General features: G+C 39.0%; 2 protein-coding genes across 3 annotated transcripts; one reads left to right on the top strand and one right to left on the bottom strand.

The window, feature by feature from the left end:
* Nucleotides 1-1,288: 1,288 nt before the first annotated feature.
* Nucleotides 1,289-10,632, top strand: LOC104943339 (caprin-1-like). 2 transcript variants are annotated; one of them, XM_010768703.1, is made up of 17 exons: nt 1,291-1,429; nt 3,558-3,692; nt 4,238-4,300; nt 4,526-4,612; nt 5,055-5,296; nt 5,490-5,572; nt 5,823-5,978; nt 6,070-6,125; nt 6,259-6,342; nt 6,426-6,587; nt 6,716-6,824; nt 6,962-7,023; nt 7,371-7,502; nt 7,797-7,956; nt 8,231-8,416; nt 8,528-8,634; nt 8,847-10,632. In XM_010768703.1, the coding sequence occupies exons 2-17, from the start codon at nt 3,558-3,560 to the stop codon at nt 8,931-8,933; spliced, it is 1,911 nt and encodes a 636-aa protein (XP_010767005.1). In that variant the 5' UTR covers nt 1,291-1,429; the 3' UTR covers nt 8,934-10,632. The 2 variants fall into 2 exon arrangements, with proteins under 2 accessions (XP_010767006.1, XP_010767005.1); XM_010768704.1 differs by lacking the exon at nt 7,371-7,502 and having other exon boundaries at nt 1,289-1,429.
* A 418-nt stretch (nt 10,633-11,050) lies between these two features.
* LOC104943340 (nucleobindin-2-like) lies at nt 11,051-13,796 on the bottom strand. Its single transcript, XM_010768705.1, has 7 exons — nt 13,685-13,796; nt 13,465-13,523; nt 13,301-13,393; nt 12,562-12,651; nt 12,261-12,431; nt 11,978-12,038; nt 11,051-11,894 (listed from the first exon to the last, which is right to left on the bottom strand). The coding sequence occupies exons 3-7, from the start codon at nt 13,352-13,354 to the stop codon at nt 11,656-11,658; spliced, it is 615 nt and encodes a 204-aa protein (XP_010767007.1). The 5' UTR covers nt 13,355-13,393; nt 13,465-13,523; nt 13,685-13,796; the 3' UTR covers nt 11,051-11,655.
* Nucleotides 13,797-24,449: the final 10,653 nt, after the last annotated feature.

Here is a 24,449-nt window from a genome sequence, read left to right on the forward strand (position 1 = left end):
TAAAGTATACCTAATGAGTATTTTATAGGCTGCTTTCAGTATTTTTTGTCTAAACATATTTTAAATGGATTAGAATAAAAAAATAATAAATAATTAATTACTTCCCTACCAGTTTTCTGTCATGGTGGAGAATAATTTGAACCTGATGAATGTTAGAAAAATACTTATAATATAACTGAAAAGTAAACTGACTGAATATAAGAAAAGAAAAGAAAAACAATCTTTATAAATTGTTGGGCACTAGTTTTTCTAAAATCTCTGCTTAGGTCTGTCTCATATCGTATTTGTGTTTGTCATGAGATAAGAACAAGCTTTGAAATCAAAAAGTGCATAATATAATGGACACCAATGAACATCCACTGACACTTTATCCATAGAAGAACCAATATTAATCAGGTGTCTGTTCCGTCAGTCTGATCTCTGAAATGTTTAAGGAAGTGAAATATAATTGTAATTCACATCAGACAACATAGCACTTCTAAACCGATCTTTAGATCAATTAAAACATTGAGTTATTGATACATACAGTAGGCTATTATGCACTTTGATGATGCAAGATGTCCTATTTTCATATCTCACTATGCTTTTTGTTTAGAATCAGAACACTTTATTTGTCAAATGTGTGCACAATGTGTGTCCAATCCTTACACTTTCCCTAGTTTTGTTTTTTCTCTTATTTATTTTACTGTTGTGACACCTTGGCCTGGGACTACAGATGCAAAGTTGCATTTTGTGCACTGCCCCCTCTCCCAAACAAACAAAAGTGAATCAATAAGGTTGAATTTGTCCTGTAAAAGAAGGAGTTACACTTGGAACCTTATGGATAATTCATATAATGTATCAAGTGCAGCACCATCATGTCTGGCTCCAACTGGGGGGTGATAACTCCTTTATATCTATTTATAATTATATATCATTCAATTCTGTATATTTGTATATTGATATAGTGTATTCAAAATGTATGTAGATATCCTTCATTATTTATATGTTTATATGAACTGTTTTGGGTTTATATTCTACTGCTGATATGTATATATTTGTTGTATTTCTTATTTTTTCTTATTTTACTGTATTACTTTTGTATTTTTTTAAAACGTCTTATTCATGTGCATGACTTGTGTACATGCTGCTGCTTGTTGATATGTAGATATGCACTGACAGGATTGTTTTTTTTATTTCCTTGTACCTGTACAATGACAATACAGGAATTAAATTCAAATCAATTTATAATTTACCGTCAGGCAATTTCAAGGTTAGCTCAGGGGTCCTTTTAGCTGCTACCGTTAGCTCAGCAGCAGTTAGTCAGCCATTGGCTAGCGTGAGCCTGAGCATCCTTCTAGAAAAATACCACTGAAAGTGAAAGACTGCTTGCACACATTTAACGCTAAATCCGACACAGGAAATCTCTTTGAAGACAAAGAGTATAAAGGTATGGGATTCATGTCATCATCAACACATTGCTGTTTAACCTGTACTTTTTTTTTTTTTAAATAAATCGTCTTTAGTCGAGGCGATTGCAGAAAACGAGTTGTCGCAGCGTCTCGAAATGCTCTTTGTTCTTCACTGTTTTAAACGTTATTTCGACGGCATTTATTTTTGTTCGAAACTGCAATAACTATTTTTATGATTTAACTGAAATATTGTTACCTCGGGCTATTATCCGCTAGCTAATGCCCTTTTAACGGCTGCAGCTAGCTTCTCGGCTAACAATGGGACAAGGAGATTAGGACCAGTGTTTGCTTGTTACATTTGATGTAACGGTAGCTAGCTAAACTTCATCTTACACCAGTGAAATGCTAGATTGACTACGAGGCCAACGTTTTCAACGTTAACTAAAATTGCATGACTTAGTGTTGGTTACGTATTGATAGCATACGTTTATAACGATAGCCGGTGTTTCCAAGGGAGCTGTGGTTTTTAACTTTGAATAGAAGGCCGACATTTTAATTTCTGTTAACCTCCTCTGTCTAACTACTCATTCAGTTCAGCGTATTTTCAAATAACTATCTATTTCCAACTAACCATATAACTACTAGTAAAGTGATGCCTTCGGGGGTATATTCGGTTTTATTCGTTCCTTAACCCAAACCAAAGACGGGGTGAATTGCTGGATCAGATCAGTATCACTTCTCCTGGCCCAGTGTTGTGGGTTTTAGTCAGGCGTCACTGTGCTGATTATAACCATTGAACACATCTGAGATGCTAGTACTTTTTCTTGAGTATTTCCATTTTTAACTACCTTCTACTTCTACCCCACTGCAAATGTAGAGTTAAATCGTTGACTTTTACTCCACTACATCCATTTGACCTTTAACCTTTGGTTACTGTCCAGATTTAGGATTATGATGTGAAATATAATCAACACTTAAATAAGACTTTTGTTACACCTGGAGTAAATCCAACAGCTACAATTCACTATACAGCTTCTTTGAGCACCAGTAAAAAGTGGCAGTCGATCTGGATAGCCCTGTAATGCAGTTTTAGTGATCATGTTTTCCAAAAAGTAAATGTAAGCTGTAAAAGGAACATGTTTCTGAGTATTGACAGAGAAGGCTTTGTGAGTCAATATTATCTTAGCTTCTCCCACCACACATAAAGACACCCATAGAAATGTGTTGATCTGAAAATCAGATGATCTTATTCTACCTTGTATCAGTGCAAAAAACAGATTACACATTTAGAAACAACTGATAACATTCCGGTATAAAATACTTGGCTTTTGTTAATTAAAAGCTACTCAAAATCCCCTAGCTATCCCATCTTCTTAAGAAATTGCAGAGTCAGACATGCTTTTGTACAACTATAGTTTTCTCCCCCCTAGTTTCCTAAACACTTGTGCAGGTGCTATTGTCTTTGGTGATAAAGAATGGAGCAGTCCATGACATATGCTAGGGCTGCACGATTTTGGGGCAAAATGTAATAGGGATTTTTTTCTGACAAATATTGCGATTCGATTTGCGATATTTGTTTTTAAGCGACCCAACGGAAGTTTATTGTAAAATGCGGCCGGCCATATCAACGTTAGCTCCCGTCTCTAGCACCCCCGCAGCCCGAGCTACGAGTGAAAGAACTAAACTTACATGAAACTTCCGTTGGGTTGCTTTAAAGTCAAGCTTCAGTTTCAGATTCACCATGTAATAGATGTAAAACATGTGGGATTATTACCAACCTGACTCAGATCTAGGAAAGCTCCATTGGAAGCCATTTGGAAAGGGCAGGCACTTTCAAAAATACTTGGCAGGGGATTGGATCAATCTGTCACCTTCTGTCATGGGCCACTTCGGATTGGTTAACAATGGCTGGTACATGTGGAGCACAGCACTTCTGATCGGTGTGGATGACTGACACACAAAAAGAACAAAAAATGTTTAAAAAAATAATTGCAGGCTTTGCGATTTGATAATAGCATCATTTAAAATCGCGATTTCGATTTAAAATCGATTAATCATTCAGCCCTAACGTATGCACTTAAAAATACACTTCTAAATGACTGAAGTCTCTCCTGTGATCTGGACTGAAAATGTAAAATATTTGAATGCATGTTTTTCTCTCAATAGATGCCTTCAGCGATGGTTGGCAACAATGCTGTCCAGTCTGCCTCTCCAGACCTGGGAAATGGAAGTAATAATGAAGCCATGAAACAGATTCTTGCTGTGATTGACAAGAAGGTTCGCAATATGGAAAAGAAAAAGGTAGATCTACTTCATTAGAAATGAAAATGTGTCATCACATTATTTTTTCTTGTTGAATTCGAAGCAGAATGTGAGATGTGTTTTTTTGAGAATGTGTTGCAGTTGACATCTTCAACACAGATGATGATGTTTACTTTAAGTTAAAAAAGGTTGGAGTAGATATGTCAGTGGGTTCTTATAGTTAATTTTGAATGCAATCCATTAATAACAGCAACTTGAGCCATGAATCTAAGCTGAGTCAGAAAATGTATTTAATTTCAGCTTAACATTCTACTAAATACTTTTTTACATTTTTATAATTCAGAGTTAGCTTTTTTTCTGCAGACAGCAGCCGCCAATTATCGGTCAGCGTTCTTGCTTATAATCGTACCTCTTCTGGTTCTTTCTGCCATAACTTGTGTATAAGAAACCATGTCTATTCTGATTATATAACAAATAATAATTACGGTTCTCTCATTCAGCTGCGAGATATCAATTTCTGTTATGCATATGGATTTATTTCATCTGTCTCTTTTAACATTTTGTATTTCTCAATATTCCTACAGTCTAAACTGGATGACGTTCAAGCAAGGAAGAGTAAGGGAGAACAACTGAATCAGGATCAGCTGGTAAGCTAAGGCCATGACAGTTTGAATACAGCTTTGTTCATTTGCAGTTTGCAAATCCAATGAAAAATAAAAAACCTTGAAAAAATAAAAGATTATAAAATGATACTTGTTGTCAAATGAGAACAGACTGGAAAATGGTGCATCTTTACAAGTTACTGTATCCTGAGAATGATTTTGTTTTAATGATTCCCAAATCTGTATTTTCTTTGAATGATGTATCTGAAGGAGGCCTTGGCAAAGTACCAAGAGATCGCCCACAACCTGGAATTTGCTCGAGAGTTGCAGAAAAACTTCATTGCACTGGGACAAGACGTGAGTAATGAGTTGACATTGCTCTTATAACTTCCTGATTTGATGTTATTATTATTTTTCATTTTAAAAGTTTAATCTTTGTGTTATTGAACTTTTACTGCTTACAAATGTAGTAGACCCTGTCCCTCTCCTTAGTCCCTTTTTTAAAAGCAAATAATTTTTTTCAGATCATGCTTTTAATATCCCATTCACAACATCCTGTTGAAAGTGATACTTTACTCCAGGGAAAAGACTCGAAGCTGCTTATCATAATAGCAACATGACTAGAGTTCCTCAAATAAATAAGGCCTTAATTAAGCTTGTTATATTGGAGGTTGTCATTGATTAGCAGTACTTCTTAGACTACGTTTATTTCAGATTCTACATGGCCAAGAATGTACAGGTTATGTATTTTTTTCTTTTTTGGGAAAAGCACTGAACCCAAATGTATGTGTGTTTTTAGATTCAGAAGGCAGTGAAGAAGACAGCCAGGCGGGAGCAGCTGCAGCGGGAGGAGATGGAACAGCAGCGGCTGAAGACCGTTCTGGAGCTTCAGTTCTTACTGGACCAGTTGGGGGATGAGAGCGTCAGGCAGGACCTCAAACGGCCCGATGCCAGCGGCTCCCCTTTGCTCTCGGACGCTGACCTCACATCCCTCGATGAGTTTTACAAACTGGTGGGACCTGATAGGAACTATGACATCAGGTATGAAGGGCTGCTAATATTTAAGTTAGCATAAGTTATATGCAATCCTTGCAGTATCATTTAAGCTGCTTAAAATATGGTCTTAATTATAGTTATCTGAATAGCTGCTTTTTTACCTGCTCAGTGGGTATACATTTTCATACTGTGCCAATAGCATACTAACAATGTATATATATTGCCGTGTACCTTGCAGGTTGACTGAACAATATGAAGAGGCCTCAGTACACTTGTTTGAACTGCTTGATGGCCGAGACAAGGCTGTGGCAGGGACCACATGTAAGTATTTGAATGGCTCTTGATACCTGGACCAGCATCCATTTTTTCCTGTCTTGAACAACTGGTTTCCAGGAATCAAGGAATTAAAGACAAATATATTTTTAAGGATTTTATTCAAACAACAACGTGTTTTACAAGATGCAAACTTGGTTTGATTCTCTGGTCAAAATAGAGACAAAGAATAAAAGAGACAATTATGTGATATATGTCGAGCTGTTATTTAGTTTTTGCATTTTACTGTTTGTTCCAGACAAGTCACTGAAGGACACTCTGGACAAAGTGCTGCTGAGTGGTTATTTCGACAGAGCACAACCTCATCAGAATGGGAGGTGCGAAGAGGAAGAGGAGCAAGAGGAGCAGACTGCGGTGGATGACTCTAATGCTGTGAAGCAGCCATCCGAACCTGGTAACTAACAGCATACAAGCTTAAACATTTGCAGATATGTGTTATATTTGTTATTATATTCAAACTGTCCTGACATTTTTTCTTTTTATAGAAGTAGAATTGGCTTCCGAAAAATACACTGAGATAATTCCAGTGGAAACTACAGAGGTGAGATTTCGATATGTGTTGCATAACTAAAGCATAACAAATCCCCCAAAACACAACTATGCAAAGTTTTGTTGTACTGCATTTTACATGTATTTTAAATGTACTTAATTGTTTGCATTTTCTTGTGTTATAGTTTGTCAACAGACAGTTCATTCCAGAAACTACGTACAGTAGTACAGACGATGACCAAGTGGAGAAGTGGGCGGAGGAGGCCCAGGTAATAAAACACTACTGCCTCACCAAAGTTAATGCAACCATGCATACGTACTGTGTACTCTAATGTGTCTTTGTGTTGAATAGATGGTGAATTCCCTCCAGCACCAGCCCCCTGCCCAGCTGGCTGCAGAACCAACCGATGCTGAGGACCATGGCAGTCCCCCCCCAGCTGCTGACCCCGTGGTCAGGAAGCAGGTAGTGCAGGATCTCATGGCCCAACTGCAAGGAACGTACAACTTCATGCAGGTAAACATTTCCAGCATCATATAATGTGTTGTCTTGCCCGGACGTTTTTTTGTTGCAGTCTTCTTCTGCACTACCCTTATATCTGATCCATGACCCAACAGTGCATTTACTCTTTTTGGTTTTCCTAGGAGTCCATTTTGGAGTTTGACGGCCAGGCACTGGACCCAGCCATTGTGGCTGCGCAGCCGATGAAGCCTGCGCAGACTGTTGACATGCAGCAGATGGGCTGCCCTCCTGGTGAGTCACTTCATTTACCTGTGCAGATTTTAGAGTAGTGTCCTCGCGGTGTTCTGTGATGTGGATATATTAGTACTAAATGCATAATGTTGGTAACATTTTTCCCTAATGTGCCTCTTTTATTTTCTTCCAAACAGCCCACTCAGAGTCCAGACTTCCTCAAACAAGTGCAGTGTCTGGACCGCAGGAAACCTCACAAGTGAGTAGAGTGGGTGCAAGAGGGAGGCGCTTGTTTATCCGTTTGCCTGAAGGAGTAGTAGGGTGAACAAATAAAAAGTTCCAAACATGATAAGAGTATGGTATGGGTTGTTTTTTGTAATATGCAGGCTGTATTTATAAAAGCGCTACTTAAAGGAGTTAATGTAATGCTCTCCGACGTGTCATGATTTAGTTTATAACGGGTAGATATTGGAATCATTTGAATATAATAAAAAGATAGAAGGGAGTTTCTAAGTTAAAAAATAAATCACACATCCCGTCTTTCCCACTGATCTCTGAAATCCTTGTTTCCTTGCCTTCTGAATCCCCTCCTTGACCCCTCCCCAGGCCTCGATCTGTGTGTCATCTGAACAGTCCCCCTCCCCATGTTCCCTGTCCTCTGCTTTCCCACCTGTCTCCAAACCCACCCACACTGGAGGCATCAATGTCAACGCCGCTCCCTTCCAGTCAGTGCAAGCGGTACGCTTTCTATCTGGGTATAAGTAAACGATCTGACCATGAACATGTTAGGACTTATTCAATACATTCTGTTTGAAACTGTCAGGTTCCATACTTGTTTCTACAAAATCGATGTACAGCCAGTGAATGGCTTTTTTGTAGCAGCGAATTAACAGCAAAATATGTGTGCACCATCTAAATAGGTGACATTTCAACACGTCCCCTAATTTCCCAAACCTAAAAAAAACGTTTGACCTTCAAGTGTTTTATGAAAATGGCAATTTTGATACAGAAACCCTTTCTTTCCATCCTCAGGTATTTAATCTGAATGCACCCATTCCTCCGGCTACTGAAGGCCAAGCAGAGCCTCTGAAGCAGCCCGGTCAGTTCCCTGGGGGCTATGGGCAGGGCTTCAGCGTTCAGTCAGAGAGTGCTGTGGTGCAGCCGGACGTCCCACAGGAGACATTACAGTCAGGTGAGGCATCATCACACGCACATTATTTACTGTCATCTATACAATCAGAGGGAAAATGATCACACACTTTGAGGTTTTGTTTCTTTTGAGCATGTATATGCAAACCATAAGATAACAAATAAAGTCTGTTAGAACTGCAAGACAAAAATCCCTTCATGGTTTGATCGGCATGATTGTAGATCTTTCAGAATGCAGAAAGTGATTTTAAAATGCATAACTAACACCCCGTCATTGCGTCATAGAATTGTTAAATATTTTCTTTTCTTCTGTCTAGTTGGTGGCTTCCAGCCACAAGAACAGGTCATGCCCTCAGCCGGAGGTCATGAAGAGTCCGCTCCAGGCGCAGGGTTTGGACAGTCGGGACAGTCCTTTTATAATAGCAGGGGTGTGCCCAGGGGGGGGCCCAGGAATGGCCGTGGTATGATCAACGGATACCGAGGATCTTCCAATGGATTTAGAGGTGAAGGCTTCATACTATGTTTCACAGTCACGTTTCCTTAGGATTCCTTCTCATGTCAAAACATTTTGAGGTTCCACAAGTCCAAATGTAAATGCTGTGTTTTGTCTTCAGGGGGATATGAAGGATACCGTGCTCCTTTCTCAAATGCTCCCACCACCGGTTACAGTCAAACCCAATTTAACGCGCCTCGGGACTATTCCAATAACACCTACCAACGGGTAAGAAGCCCTTTCTTAAGTTAAAGTTTGTGTCCCAAAACCGATTATCTGTTATTCATTTAGTTTTCAAACGAAAAGGCTCTTGTGCGGGGATAGTGTTAGCATTTTGCCCAGTAGTATTTTTACCAAACAATTTTCATTCAATAAATGACAACAAAATACCATCATTGTCTTAAAAATGGTTTTGTATGTCCATTTGTGTTTCTTTTAAGGAGGGATATCAGCAAAACTACAAGCGGGGAGCAGCCCAAGGACCCCGAGGCTTGTCTAGAGGAAATGCTACAGCATTGAGATCCTAAAGGATCCTGAGGACCGTCAAGTCGCGCCACGTTTAACATTCAGGATTTTGAATGTGTTCGCCCCAGTTCACTTTTATAACAATGTTTTGTTTCTCATTGGTAATCTTATTTTTTTAACTCTTGGCCTACTTATCAGTCAGCCTGCTTAGGTCAGTCTAGATCCTCTCCATGTTCTAACACAAAATGCTGAACTTCACCACATGTAGGATTATCAGCGAGTCTGTGATATAAAACAACAAATAGATATTCCTGTAAACTTGAAAGATTTCATTAATTTATTTTTTGTACAAAATAAATGCAAAAAATACCCTGCCACTGTCGATCTGATTCCATGACAATGATTTTCTTTGCCCTGTGCTGTCAGCCACTTTTCCTCCTCGATCTCATAAATCTCATTAAGCTTTTTTTTTTTACCCCCGTCACCTCTTTGTACGCTGATTTGGTTGAGACTGTTTCAATAAAGTTGTGTTATATTACCTTCTGTGGAAGTGAACTGCTTTGCTGTTATAAATTAGTTTATTTTTATTCTGTCTGATGTGGTGTTTTCAGTTCACTTGTGCTGGTAATAAAGGTGTTTTTGGCAAGACCATCGCTAACTCCAGTACCACTAGACAGTCTTCTACCATGTGTATATCTGATGCAGATTTCATTACTTTTTAATTTCATAAATCTTAGAACAATTTAACTAAGTGAATAATTACTATGCCTGTTCACTTAATTATTCAGCTTTTACTGTATATAAACGATCAAATGCCGTTTAAGATGGATAGAATAGATAGGTATTTACACGGATAAGCACACTTTGCTTCCAACATATTGAAGCTATTCATTTTAACAGTGACATTGCCTTACATCTTAAATAGTGTATGTGTAGATTAGCCATACTGAACTGTTTAAAGTTGTACTGCTGGAGTTTCATGAAGTGATTAATCTGTTCACAAACTGAAAGGTCATAGTTTATTATCTAGATTTGAGATGTAAAGTATTAAACAAAAACAGTCTGTCCATTTTTGCAAAAAATGATGCAGTAATGTCTCAAAGGAAGGCTTGGCACACAGAAAACAAATGACACCGCACAAAGAGTCAAAGTTGTATCCCATATCTAGATTGTGGATGAAGTAGCACCGGACCTATTTTCTCACTGGATACAAATAAAGTGGCAATAAGTCAACACTTGTTGCCATGGCCATTCTTCCAGCAAAAAGAAACCACAACACTACATGTACAAAGCAACCTTGATAACGCACCAACTACAAGTACAAACTTATTTGTGAGAGAAATATGACATGCCAAGTTTGTGAAACACAAAGTAATAAACATGTAGTGCCAAACACTATGTTGTGAGCTAAAAACAAATTCAGAAGTTTCCATGATACCATTTTAACCGAAATTACTAGACCAAAAAACAGTGGTAAGATCAGACTGTGATAACCGACTCAGAACCGCTTTGTCTTTTTTTATATTTAAATCTACAGGAAACATTTAAACGAATCCAGCAGTTGGTTGAAGAAAATGTGGATCCTAAAAATTGTGATAATACACATTAGAGTAAAAGTATACAACTTTAGCAGCCACAGGGCTTTATTAAAACAAATGATAAATGTAATATTTGTTGAATGTGAGATGTTCCTTGCCTATGCTTATTAAAAAACAAACTTCTGATTTCGACACCAAAGTCAGTTGAGTAAACAGCTAACCAGAATCAACATTAAGAAAGTAGCAAAAGTATTGGTATCAGTCTAGTTTCATGAGGAAAGTTTGGTGACAGTAGAAGCAATAGATAATGGCGGGAAAGGCATTCTTTTGCTCTTAATGCACTATAGAAAGTCATGACAATGTCTATTGCAGTCCATTTCTATGTTTGAGTACAGTGGTATACGTTTCACCGCAAGACACTAGGGCTGCTCGATTATGGCAAAAATCATAATCTCGATTATTTGGGTCAATAATTGTAATTGCGATTATTAAATGCGATTATTCATTGACTTTGAAAACATCCATTTATTAGAGAGAAAAATGTGAACAGTATGTTTTTAACAGTTGATTACCCTGAACTTTAATTATAATTCAACTGAAAAACCATAAGTAATAATAAAAAAATAATCGTTTTATTACGATTACATTGTTTTCGTAATCGTCGCAAGCCATAATCGTAATCGCGATTAAAATACGATTAATTGAGCAGCCCTACAAGACACACATGTAAACTAATCTCTTGTTAGAGATATTTTGGGGTATTTCGATAGTACATTTAAATGACTTTTTACATCTCATTCCCCTCAACAGCTTCACTGCCCATATCCAACAGGTTATCTGAAACCTCTCAGCTTGTAGAGAAGGAAGCATGGCATTGTCAGAGGTTCTGTATCTTGAAAAGCAAACAGCAGGTAAAGAAAGCTCACCAGAATGGTGTTTTTGTAAAATTGTATTACCAAACATTTCTAATGTAATCAAACACTCCTTGAAAATGTAAATATGCACATTTTAGGATGCACAGCCTTGGTTGATCATTTTATCTTTTGTAATCTAAGGATTACAATTATCAAACACCGGTATTATTCAGCTCTCCTCGTGCTGCTCTCCTTCATCTCAGGTTTCCTCCAAACCTAAGAGTCATGCTGGTTAAAGAGGCCTAATACTCGGGAGGAACTGCTCCTCTGCACGCTGAAGTGGAGGTGCTTCAAATAGTCTGATAGTGGTGGTTCAAGTTCTGACAGCATTGTTATGGCACATTATGTAGGCCTTGTGCAGCCTCCTGGTGGCCTGGGGGCAGATCGTGGCGCGCCTGGGGGAGGCCTTGCTGGGCCAGGTTCTGATGGTGTTGTTGTTGTTGTTCATGGTGTTCCTGAAGTGTATTTAGATGGTCTTGGGGTTCAAAATGATGCCCGGGCTGTTGGGCCTCTGGTTCATGATGCAACTGGTTGTCAACTGCGTGCACCTCTGGTATAGCATTTCCCTCAACTGTAAAAAGAAACAAGGTATACAGATGTCAGACAGTAAAATCAAACAATGACCAAAGTTAATATTGTGCAGTTTAAACTCACCGTGAACCTCGGGAGGGGGTTCTATTTTTTGTGATTTTAACCGTTCCATATGCTCCACAGCCTGTAACAAAATGGTATTGTTTTATTATATTTGGTGAGTGCAAGCAGTGCTGTAGATAGTCACAGAAACGTAATAGCATAAATAAAAAACAATCATAGCTAAAGGACACACTGATATTGAAACCAGATTTTTCATATATTTATAGCATCAGATTTGGACACATTCACTGTTAAACAAATATATTGTAGCAAACCTAGCCATTAATGTAACGGCACTCCTTACCTGTTGCAGCTCTATTTTCTGTGCATTCAGCTGCTCCTGCTGCTTCTCCAGGTCGTCTCTTTGTTTCTGGAGGTCGGAAGACTTTTCGCTGAGGTCCTGTTCCTGCTGAACCAGGTGATCCTCAAACTCCCGCATCTCCTCGTCTGTGTAGGCCTGGTTCTGCTCCAGAGTCTGAGGAGCACGGAGTGGACGTGACAATCAATCACTACTCCTACAGTCCTATCCTACATCTATTAACAAAATGGCTTTAAGATTACATTACTCTTAAATCATGTCGACATGATACATATACGTGTCTCACCTCCCAGCTGTCTGGCTCCAAGAACTCTTTCTTCTTCGTAGCAACCAGGAACTCGTCTAAAGAGACCAGCCTGTCGTTGTTAGAATCCACCTATGTATAAGCAAGACAGGAGCAAACATGAATCACATATGCTTTAATTTATTGACAGACAAGGATATATTACAATTAAAATTACAGCCTAGCAGTTGCATGCCTTTTGCAACCAGTAGTTTTCATTATTTTCTATCCAAAGTGACATCACTATTATTACCACCTGCAGCGCTTGTATTGTTTTTGCCCTATGAGTCTTTATAGTAAAATATTATCTTTGAGACATCTACTGTTGCAGTAACTACTACAGAAGTGGTTTGGATATGATTAGTTTCAGGATAACTTTCAGCTTTATTGTATAGGACATTTGTGTAATATTGTCATAATTAGCAAATACATGTTTAAGTTATGGCCAACACAACATTTGAACAATAATTCTCCAAGCAGTCCTGAGATATCGTCTTTAAAACCCTTGACCACCAAACTCTTATCAGTTCATCCTTGAGTAATGCTTTCCCGAAAGATTGAATTCACAAAGATGGTACTGATGTGAGGTCACATGGTTGATTGTTGACCTTTGACCCACAAAATCGAATCCGTTCATCCTTGGATCTGCTGGGACTTTTCTGCCACATTTGAAGAAAATCCTTGAGTGACGCATGCATAAAACCATTTTGTGTATATATGTACTGGGTGCGACTTACTGTACCTCATTCATAACATGCTCTCTCATACGTAGCCTCTCTTCCTCCATCTCCACCATATCATCCTCTTCGTTGGTGGGGTCATAGATTTTTTCCAGCTAAAATAAGAGACCAACAGTAAGTGTAAAGTCCATTGACTGAAACATAGCATATATTTAGAGGCCTTTACCTCTTTAGTAAACAAGGCCTCCAGCTCCTGCTCATCAAAATAGCCATCTCCATTGCTATCTGCATTATAACAACATTGAGAAAAAAGACTATAAGAATGAAAATACCATCATCTGCTATACAACATATCATGATTAATATTATTATACAATACATGTGATGGAGAGTAATGGACATCATCCCTTCATTCTTTACAAGTTGCAGGTTGGTTAAGGTCTTACCATGCAGGTTGAAAAAGGTCTTAGGGTCAAAGTCTTCAGGGTCCAGGCCATCAGCTTCCTCCCACACCTCTTTCAGTTGATTCTGACTACCCTGCACAACATAGAAACATCCGTTTCAATGACAGATGGAAAAATAACAACACATTTAAACTAGGGCTGTCAGTCGATTAAAATATTTAATCGCATGATTGTCCATAGTTAAATCGCAAATTAATCGCACATTTTTTATCTGTTCTAAATGTTTCTTAGAGGGATATTTTTCAAGTTTTTAATACTCTTATCAACATCTGAGTGGACAAATATGCTTTATGCAAATGTTTGTTTATTATCATTTGATCAATGACAAATATTCTCATGAATATTAAACATAACAACCTCTGAACATTACAAATATCCACCTCAATTCAACCTGGAACCTCTCATACAATACAATAATACAATACAATACTGTGTGTGTGTGTGTGTGTGTGTGTGTGTGTGTGTGTGTGTGTGTGTGTGTGTACAGTATTGTATTGTATTATTGTATTGTATGAGAGGTTCCAGGTTGAATTNACACACACACACACACACACACACACACACACACACACAGGCAGGGCCAGGCTTGTTCCTGGTAACAACTCATAATTTGCTGAGCTGCAATGGGCACACACAGCAGTGCACCAGCATCCCCTGTTAATTAGGAATCTGCATTCTTTGAGGCTTTTGTTTTAGCCGCATTACTTCCGAACTATTTGTCATGGAATTTGCAGCATCCCCAGTTAGTCTACAAACACTGCAGCACAGAAGGTCTATTTGTTTGCTGAAAGCAAGCTACCATCCAAACTTGTGACAATATTGTCCCAAAGGGGAAAATTAACTCTTGCTGCAGAGGAACTGACTCACACAGCTTTCTACTTAATATACTGAAGAATCCACTTTGTTTTCACTGTCACATGTAGATACTACAATCTAATGTCACAAATGTGATGCTCTATATTGACTGTGTATACATCATTAGTTGTCTTATTACATTACTCAAAGTGAAAACAAGAAACACTTTGAAATAATCTCTGCTTCTAGATTCATGTCTTCAACCCTATGAGTACAGTGTCCCTGAATCATTCACAATAGCAGCAGTTCTAATCAGCAACTTGTGTTTCCGAGTCAAAAACATCTTAAAGATATGGTGTGAACATGGATACAGTAAGCTATAAATGACCTACATGTCAACAGAAAAGCTTAAAGTTATGAGTTGATGCATACATAAACCAAATGCAACCAACATACATGTTGATTTAGAAGTTATTCAAGTTATTCAGGTTCTTTTTATCTTTACATTAGAGTAAGTAACAAAGCCAAACTTACACCATACAAAAAGTTTCTAAGTTGTCACTTCACTTTCTTATACTACACATTCTCAGAATATACTATAACAATGGTAAATATAAACCACTGGCACCAAAGTAGCCTAATCACAGTAGTACATTTAAAAATATGTGTTATTCTGGTAGCCTTCAGAGATGTATTAATATTTCCTCAGAACAAAAGATGGAAGGGTCAGAAAAACATTCCCCTCTTAACAGAGATGTTCACAGCTCTTAACAGTTATATACAGCACTTATCCTGACAGAAGTTCCAACAACCAACAGATCAATCTTTAAGTACATTCTTTCCCACAAACAGGCACTGCCTTACACCACTTGCTTACACCATATGTTACAGGGCCCCAAACACTAACCATCAGGTCAAGTAAAGTTTATGCTTCCATCAGGCCAGATAAAGATGAGAAAGAATGAGTGGCATCCCTACTTGAGGAGAGGCTCAAGAGGGCTTTTCCTTAATGTAGCAGTGTTTACATGTAGAGATCAAGTGTCACTACTAAGTTAACAACACTTCAACTCTAAAATGTGATAAAAAAAGCCGCCTCGTCCATCACTTTTTACCTATTCCATTACCATTCACAACAATAGCAGTTTTGTGAACACTCATTTTACCTGTGCATAAACCTTTACAGAAGAAAATTAAATTGGGCACATTTAACCGTGAATAAAGAGGAAAATGAGAATAGGGTGGTGACCTGGTTTATGTTTTAGCCAGGGCTTCTCAAAAGAAATATGCAGGTAAAACAGCACTGCAGCTCAAATCCTAAAACTCTCGCTCTCCCTCAATTCTGCAACACTGGAGTCCACACTTCAGCCCTGGCATGCTCTATTATTATTTAGTCTTTAGCAGAACAAGAGGCTCAGAGTAATCCCTGTCCAACACGGGGCTAAGTCCAGCAAGCAAGGGGCAGCAAGGGGCAAGGCTATGTGGTGTGAACACCTCTCTCTTTCTTTCTTACACAAATAGCAACACACTAAGGCTCCAAACTGCCCTACAACTCACATCACAATTGGTAAGCACACTCTCCACACACAGTCTGTATCTATTCACCCCACTCTCACTCAGAAAAAAAAGTCCCTGTGGAGAAAAAGAAAACTCCCCAAACTGCACCCGCTACTAGCGCAGATCGCCCTGCTTCTGTTCGCTACCTACTGCTCTGCTGTATCATCACAGTGGAGACACAGTCCCACCTGCATGCCATGAGGGGGAATCAGCTGCTAGACTCACTGTGGTGCTGCAGCTCACGGGTATCCTCGTGCAACCGCAAAAAGCAGAGTAAAGAGGGGCCAGCAGGATGAGAGCAGGGGGGGGGGGAGCTCTTTATCTCTGCTGTCTCCTGCGCGAGCGTGCTTTCTAGGAGAATCACTCCACGCTTGCCGGTTGAGATGTAAAACCCTCCCATCAGGGGAATACCTCAGTTGTTATCAGATCCTCCTCCCTTTGCATGTTCTACTTCACTCTGTTCTCTCACCTGTCACTCCTTTCTTCCAAGAATTTAATTTCACGCTAATAATCTCTTTCAAGCAAAGTTATGTCATTAATCGAGTCTTGTGAAAACGGTCTATTTTATTCCATTGTGAAAAAGGTTCCCTTTTAGTGCATTTGGGGTTAGGGCTCGCCACTGCTGTCAAAATAACTTCACTAAGGAAATTGTGTGAAGTTTAGTTGGTAAGCATTTGTCACATAGGTGTGTACCTCTGATATCCTCTGAGTGGCAGCATTGCAACAAGTTGGCATGTGGATGTTTAGCTTTTTCTCAATCCGTATGATAATGTCCTTTGAACAAAGCACCCTCACTAATGAGTGGAGTATTAAAAGCATGATCCAGAAATAGATTGAAACTTGTAAAAACATGTGAACTTTTTAGGCCCCTTTAACAGCACCACAAGGTCATTGGTGGTTTCTTTTGAAGCACTGGTTTACATTTACCTGTGACATTGACCTGTGACCTATTCTAAGAGGGAATTGAAACTAATCCCAAGAAAGTGGCCCAGAGGAGCAGGTGGTGACACCGTAATGTAGGCCTGTGGTGAATATTGATTCTGACAAACAACCATGGACAGGGGAGCAAGCTTATGCCTCATTTCTTTCCTACACGTAGTTAATTAAGAAGCATTTTAATTCAAATACATTCCCACAATGTGATTCAGAAAAAAATGAGTGCCAACCAAGAGCACAGAAACAAGAGCTCTTAGGGCAAAGCAATTACTTTTAGCGCTATGAACACGGGCATGAAGAGCCTCTCGTCTCCCTTTATGTGACCATTTTAATAAGCATCACAGCATCAATGTGGTTTCGAAAAACTCAAGAAGAAGAAAGGCTTCACGCCGAGCCAATAACCGGCCGGTGAGATCGCCTACTACTTCTCTGTAGGCTCAGCGTGACATTAATCTGTTGCTTTTTGATCATGTCACTGTTGAGAATAGAACAATAAGGCAGCACATTAGTTAGTTTATTATAAACATAAACAGTTTTAATTACATGTATTATTATTATTATTATGATATTATGATATCATTAAACTCATATCTTGAACAGTGTAGTATTACAAATGTCAGATAGTAACCTTTATTTAGACTTTCATTGTAGCTCTGAAGTAAAACACAAATCAATCTTCTTCAGTGAAACCTCTAATCACCAGAGAACAATCAACGGAAATCATTTACTTCAGGGCTTCTAACTTCATTTCAAGACCAACTCAATTAGCTGTAACAAGTGTTTAATTAATATCATCAGTAAGCCGTTAATACTCAGATGATGTGCTTCTGCATAGTCAAAGCAAAAAACAAACCAAAGAAGGGCCGCAACACATGAGAGGTTAAATGAGGTGCCATAAACTAATAATGAACTCTGTATTGACACTCTGTCATTTCTGTGTGAAAGAAACCCCACCCTGGAAGCGTGAATGTGTGACAGGAGGACATTACAGTGTGAGAGAGATACATATTATAGACCTCCAGAAACACCCTGTTATATCTCTGGCCTGGTAGGCAAAACATAATTAAGCCGTAATAACAGCAATTTGTGCCGTGGTATATCCACACACACGGAGCCATTAAGGAGATAAGCATTCTGCAGGAGGATTCTCACATGTTGACTGACCTTTATCAGTTTCATTGCAGAGCATTGCAGCAGCATCGCTCCGCTTCATTTCCCTGACATTTGTGGAGGGATTATCTAGGCACTTTATCCAAAGAGTTATTGGCAGATTCCACTGTCAATCAGTATGCAAATGAGGGGACACATTTCACCCTGACTTTTCCCTGTCATCACACTTATTGACTTCTATAATGATCATTGTCGTCTTTGTTTACAGCTGCAGAAACTCTGAGTTGACGGGACGACACAATGATTACAGCCGTACTGAAGAACAGTTATACCTCTTCCTTTATGCATGTATAGTAGACTATAATAGCATCAATGGAACAAGAAAACCCTGGTAGACACTTTTCTTTTTATGGAGTGTGCAAACCACTCAAGCAGCACTGGACAGAGCGGCGAACAGGTTCAAACAACCCAAACAGGTGCAAGGCCTGGCCAGTGTTTTTGTACCCCTGTTAGACAGAAGGTTTGGCAGACATTGAAAGAGCTGTCACCCTATTAACATTCAACACACACACAGATCTGACACAGCAGATTTCAATGCAGTCACGACAGCCCTTCAGGCCATGCCGTTCCAAAACATAAGCAAGGCAACAGCTAATTGCATTGCTGTGAATGCAAGAAAGACCTGTGTTAGACCAATAACACATCATTAGGATGCAAGGAAACACTCGGCAAACAAAAAACTGAAACTCTGAGAGAAATAATGATATCCTGGATCCTGGTACGTTAACTTTAATATTTTGCCAACGATAAGTCTTTAAACATTTTTCATTGTATGCCTGTACAATTGGACATTTTTACAACTCTTAGTGGACAGCAAAAAGGAGTATTTGAAGCCTAACTCCCGTGTCCAACACAGGCTTCACAAAGAGCCTCAAACACAATATCTTGTACACAGGAAGCTTTTTTTTAAAGTTGTTACAACCTGAAATTGTTCCAGCAACTGCCCAAGGCTAAAGAGAAAACGACCTTAGTGAGAGATGGCTCCCTACCTGACTGTGAGAGCATCAGCACTTCCTTTGCTCCATTGGCAAAACTTTAGCTGAGAGATAAATATTTATAAAGGGTAATTTAAAGTAATTCATCCAATGCATTGTGGTTTAATATTGCCACCAACCATGACAATAAAATGACTTTGAAAAGTACTTATCTTTGGGATCAATAATGACTGGGATATGCTGCAAAAAAAAGATTAGGACGTTTTTTGGGGCGAGCATTACTGAGGAGAATAAATCGATGAAGGGCCTCTGCAGCTTTAGGTCAATATTTAATACCACAGACTTATCCTGCACCTTTCTCACTGAGTAATGATGACTAAGAGGAATTACCTTATCCATCTCTTCACTTTTGCTAAAAAGGATTGTCATAATCTAAAGTGTGTTAATGTCTGAGTGTATCATGGGAAATGCAGAGAGGAAAAAAGGATATAAACAGTTTGATACTGTTTCAGACTTAATCAAGACAGAAAACTCTTATTGCTTCCTTATTGTCATCATCCAAAGAGATACACTCTCCGCATTGTTTTCTATTTCTGGCCCTTGTGTTGCCACTTCAGAAATCATTAAAGTGTCTACTATCATAAAATTATTTGACCAAGAACTTTTTTTCATTAAAACTAGTGCGATGCTACCTACTGGGGTCGGTCGACACTAATATGTAATCTCTGCCAGGCTCTATTGACAGTGTTGTTTGGGACTCTTTAAATGACAGTGATGCAAGCCTGACAAACTGAGTTAAAGAAGAAAAATGTGGTATAGAGTGGGATAAAACTAATTACATACAAATCTAGCCTTGTATAATCCTACATACTGCAACAACTTAGTTGGTTTGAAAGTTCTGACATCTTATCTAGCTTGGTAAATCTCTAAGGTCACTAAAAAAGCAACGGGAGAGAAGATTCTGCAGAGCAAATGATCTCTTAGCAAGACAAAAACACACAATCAGCATAAGCATCCCTTACCTGACAGTGCAAAACAGAAGAGAGACAGCGTGCAAAGCACTTCAGGGGAAGCCGTTAATCTTTACTATAGTCCTTTATGCCACTTAGACGTTATCAGTGGAGCTCATCTACGGATAACAAAAATGTTCTAATAAACCAACGATCTTAATATGTCTAATCAATCCGACAAGGCTGACAGAAAACTCTTCTTCAAATCTTCCCCTAGCCAACTTTGAAACACATGAAGTGAGAATAGTTGATGTTTTTTTCTCCCACGCCACAGTAGTCTTCCCCTCCACTGTGATCAGCTCATCAATAGCGAAGGCTCAAAGGCACTTTGCTTTCCTTCACAGCCACATGCACAGCCCCACACACACACACACACACACACACACACACACACACACACACACACACACACACACACACACACACACACACACACACACACACACACACACACACACACAGAGCACTAAGTCAAGCTTCATCATCAACAGTCTGAGCAAATCTCAGAGGACATGATAGCAAGAGCTTTGGCAAATCACAGGTTAATGAAACGTACCATGGAGACCTTTGACCTCCATTCTTCAGAGGCTTCCTGGATGCATAGCTTTGATCCACTGGACCTCAGAAGGAGAACATAAGTGATGATCAGTAAAGGTATCTGACCATGAAAGATGGAGTACATGTAGGTCATCACTGAATACATGGCTGCAAAGTGAAAACAACGCGTCAGCAGGTTAACGGCAACATCTGCCTGTCCTCCGTTCCTGTCCACACTGCACTACTACTGTACACTTTAACTTAGCACATTTGAGTACCGGTATATAAAATGATCTTGTTCTTACTGTTCCTGGAACAAAAGTTAATATTTTTAGAGAAAAATACTTAACCAAAAAGTCAAGAATAAAGTTTGAACAAGTTTGATGTGTCAAACATAAATATAACTTTTTCATTACGATGTTGCAGGGTGTTTCTTGTTTGTTTGACATGTCATGTTACATTAAAGGCGGACCATCAGGTACTCAAATCCCACCACCTAAAGCAGGGGTGGGGAACCTCCGGCCTCCGGTCCGTATACGGGCCGCGAGATCTTGAGGTAATTTATAAAAACACGCAGAAAAGAAAAAAATTAAGAAATCTAGACCACAAAATAATTAAACAAGCAAGTGCCTGTTTTTCCTGGCTAAGGTCAGGGTCCTTGAACACAACACGAGCCTAAATTGCAGAACCCATATAATAAGGAGCCGTACACATGTCGCAGTTTCTGCGTGGCTGTGTCTTTAGTTGTAAGCCCAGTGGCGATCTGTTCATCTGTCATACTGATCATACAGTCAATAACTTTGTTGTTATTAGCATCTGGTTAGCTAGCTATGCTAACGTATATATGAAGCTTTTTCTCCAACCAGTGAGTTAAAGGCACATCTTTATATGATCATTATATTTCTAAAAAACAAGAGAATAAAGTAAATAGGTATAAAATACTATATGACAGTAAATAAAAGTTGTTATTAATAAACAAGAATACAGTTTGAAAGGGAGTGATTTGTAAAATATCCATAAAGAAAGATAAATCTGCTTACAGTTCTGTTTCATATGGGTATTGAGAGAGGTATCCATAGATCTCCTAATGTTGCTCTCAAAGTGCACCAGATTGATGCTTTTAACTTCAACATTTAAAAAAAAAATCTTCCCGGGGGAGTATGCGCCCCGGACCCCCCTAGAGTAGGTTAGGTCCCCCCCGCACTTAAATCATGTTCACATGGATATGAAACTAAATACATTTGCACACATCTTGTGTCCATATTTTTCTGTTTTGGTGATCGTGCACGTGCATGCATACGCGAGTCATGGTAAAATATCTGGATTAAGAGGTTGCTTTTTCTTTGCACAGCATGAAAGAAAGGCGAAATGAATGGGCTGTGATTTTAGTTTTTTTAAGCAGACGTTGAGTTCAATCATTTGTACGGCCCTCAGAGGATGTTGTAAAAATTGAAATGGCCCTTGAGAGGAAAAATGTTTCCCACCCCTGACCTAAAGCATGCCTTTCTCATCAGTTTAAAAGCTTATTTACTGTGCTAGCACTTTTTCAACAAATATGCTCAGCTGAACTAAGCATATTTATGATATTAATGTCATTACTCCAACTCACTTTCACAAGCAGTGATACCTGACAGGCCCCACTTACTGAAAATGTGATGTTGCAAATTGGATTTGACAGCAAAAGACTATGCCATGGCAGACAAGACCTTATACATAACAATAAGACAGAAGGGACCAAGATAAGCTGGTACACACCTAAAGACATATGTGGCAAAAGAAAATGATGCCATGTCCCCTAATTATTGTATCCTACTGGTATATTAGTTGTAATTCAACCAATGCCTGTGCTGATCACCATTTATTTAACTGTTGTATGATATGTATATCATATATATATATATATATATATACAGTATTGGGCGGTGGTGGCAAAGTCCATAGGGATTTGGCTTGGTAACTGGAAGGTCACCAGTTCAAGTCCCGGCAAGACCAAGCGCTACCGAGGTGTCCCTGAGCAAGGCACCGTTCCCTACACTGCTCCCCGGGCGCCGTTCATAATGGCAGCACACTGCTCCTAACACTAGGAAGGTTCAAATGCAGAGAAACAATTTTGTTACATAGTACCTGTACTGTGTAATGACAATAAAAGTGTGAGAAAAAAAAAGTATATAAGGGAGGCTGTGGCTCAGTGGATAGTGTGATGGACTTCGAATCAGGGGATAGCAAGGTCGAGTTCCACTGCAGTCAGCATGTCGTTGTGTCCGTGGGCAAGACACTTGCCGAGTCAAATTGCTCCTGTGGGGATTGTCCACAGTACTCAATCTATGTAAGTCGCTTTGGATAAAAGCGTCTAACTAATGACATGTAATGTAATGTATATATTTTTCTCATTTTTTGGGCCGAGCTTATTGTCCTGGCAGTCATTCCAGGGAGAGCAGATTGAGGTCCTAGGTGGAAGCAAATGAATCTACAAGGTAAAAGGGAAGTCCTTGTGAAAGATATCTGACTGATGTAGTTCTCACAAATTGAAAACACTTCATCTGAATCTGAATAATAATGAGCATGGTTGCTATGCCAGCCCAAGGACAGCGTGTTAGATGATCAGCAATGTTCCCTAAATTCAGTGTAATCAAATGAATGTTATTATGCTGCAACCCCAAATTGTTTTTTGCCTTGCCCTTCCCACGCTGACATGGCTCTTGTCTTACTGACATGATGGATGGGCAAGCAGCCAGGAAGACATCCTAGCTCATTACCACCGCATCTGCACTGTGGAAGATTTCCAAAATGTAATTGGGATATGTGATAAGATCAGCCATTCAAATGTGCAGAATCACAGAGTGCATTGGCTTTTCTAATGAGGTTTGAAACTACTATACTATAGACAATGACAACCATCAAACAAAATGGCCCTTAAAGCTACCTACATAAAATAATTAAATATTATATCAATTATCTCATTAAAACAAAGTGTATCAAAATGTTTTTCTTTTATAACCTGAGACTGCACACTTTTGGTTGTGAAACATCTGTTTGAGTTTTACATTCAGTACCTCAACAGCAAAATGCCAAGTCAAACCAACACTGCAAAGCCAAACATATCTAATCACTTAGCTCTGCAATGTAGGACAGAAGGGGATGTGAGGTGAGTGGAATGTAAAAGCTGAAAATCTCAGGCAGGTGATGGACGAAGGGCTTGAAACGGCAAGCTTCATGCAGAAAAGACCGCAGTCAATGGTGTGCAGCAAGATAGCACTGTCATATGCAGCTGAACAAAACTATCACCAAGACACAGTTCAGTACATTGCCAAGCAAAACTAAACTGTACATAGGATGTAAAGTACTTTTAGATCATATCTATTTAACAGGCATGTAACCACATATTGAAAAACGGTCAGTTTAATTTCTAATAGTTCTGTGAAATGGTGATAACTGATTAAATATTTATTAGGAAATAAACTTAAGACCGACTCACCCTTGGATCCCTTCAGGGAGCTCCACCCATGTGTGGGAGGCTTAACTAGCTAAATGATCATTGCACTGTGCACTGTCAGCAGAATAAAATGAAGGCTACTAGAGAGCCTAGAGTTCAACAAAGAAATACTAAGCCAAGATAAAGATATTTTTGTCACTCATTTCCTTGAACCCAACTTTATGAACTCCACAAGCAGGGTATGAACCAAATCAAGGCAGTGCAGGATGGTGACATTTCAACCAAAGAACACCACAGCATTCAATAATAGCAGAGCATTATAAAGCGGTTAATGCATGTGAAATATAAAATTGATGCAAAGTTGAAAAAAAGTATAG

Source organism: Notothenia coriiceps, unplaced genomic scaffold (assembly GCF_000735185.1).
Source record: "Notothenia coriiceps isolate Sejong01 unplaced genomic scaffold, NC01 NC01_scaffold00005935, whole genome shotgun sequence".
Taxonomy (NCBI): domain Eukaryota; kingdom Metazoa; phylum Chordata; class Actinopteri; order Perciformes; family Nototheniidae; genus Notothenia; species Notothenia coriiceps.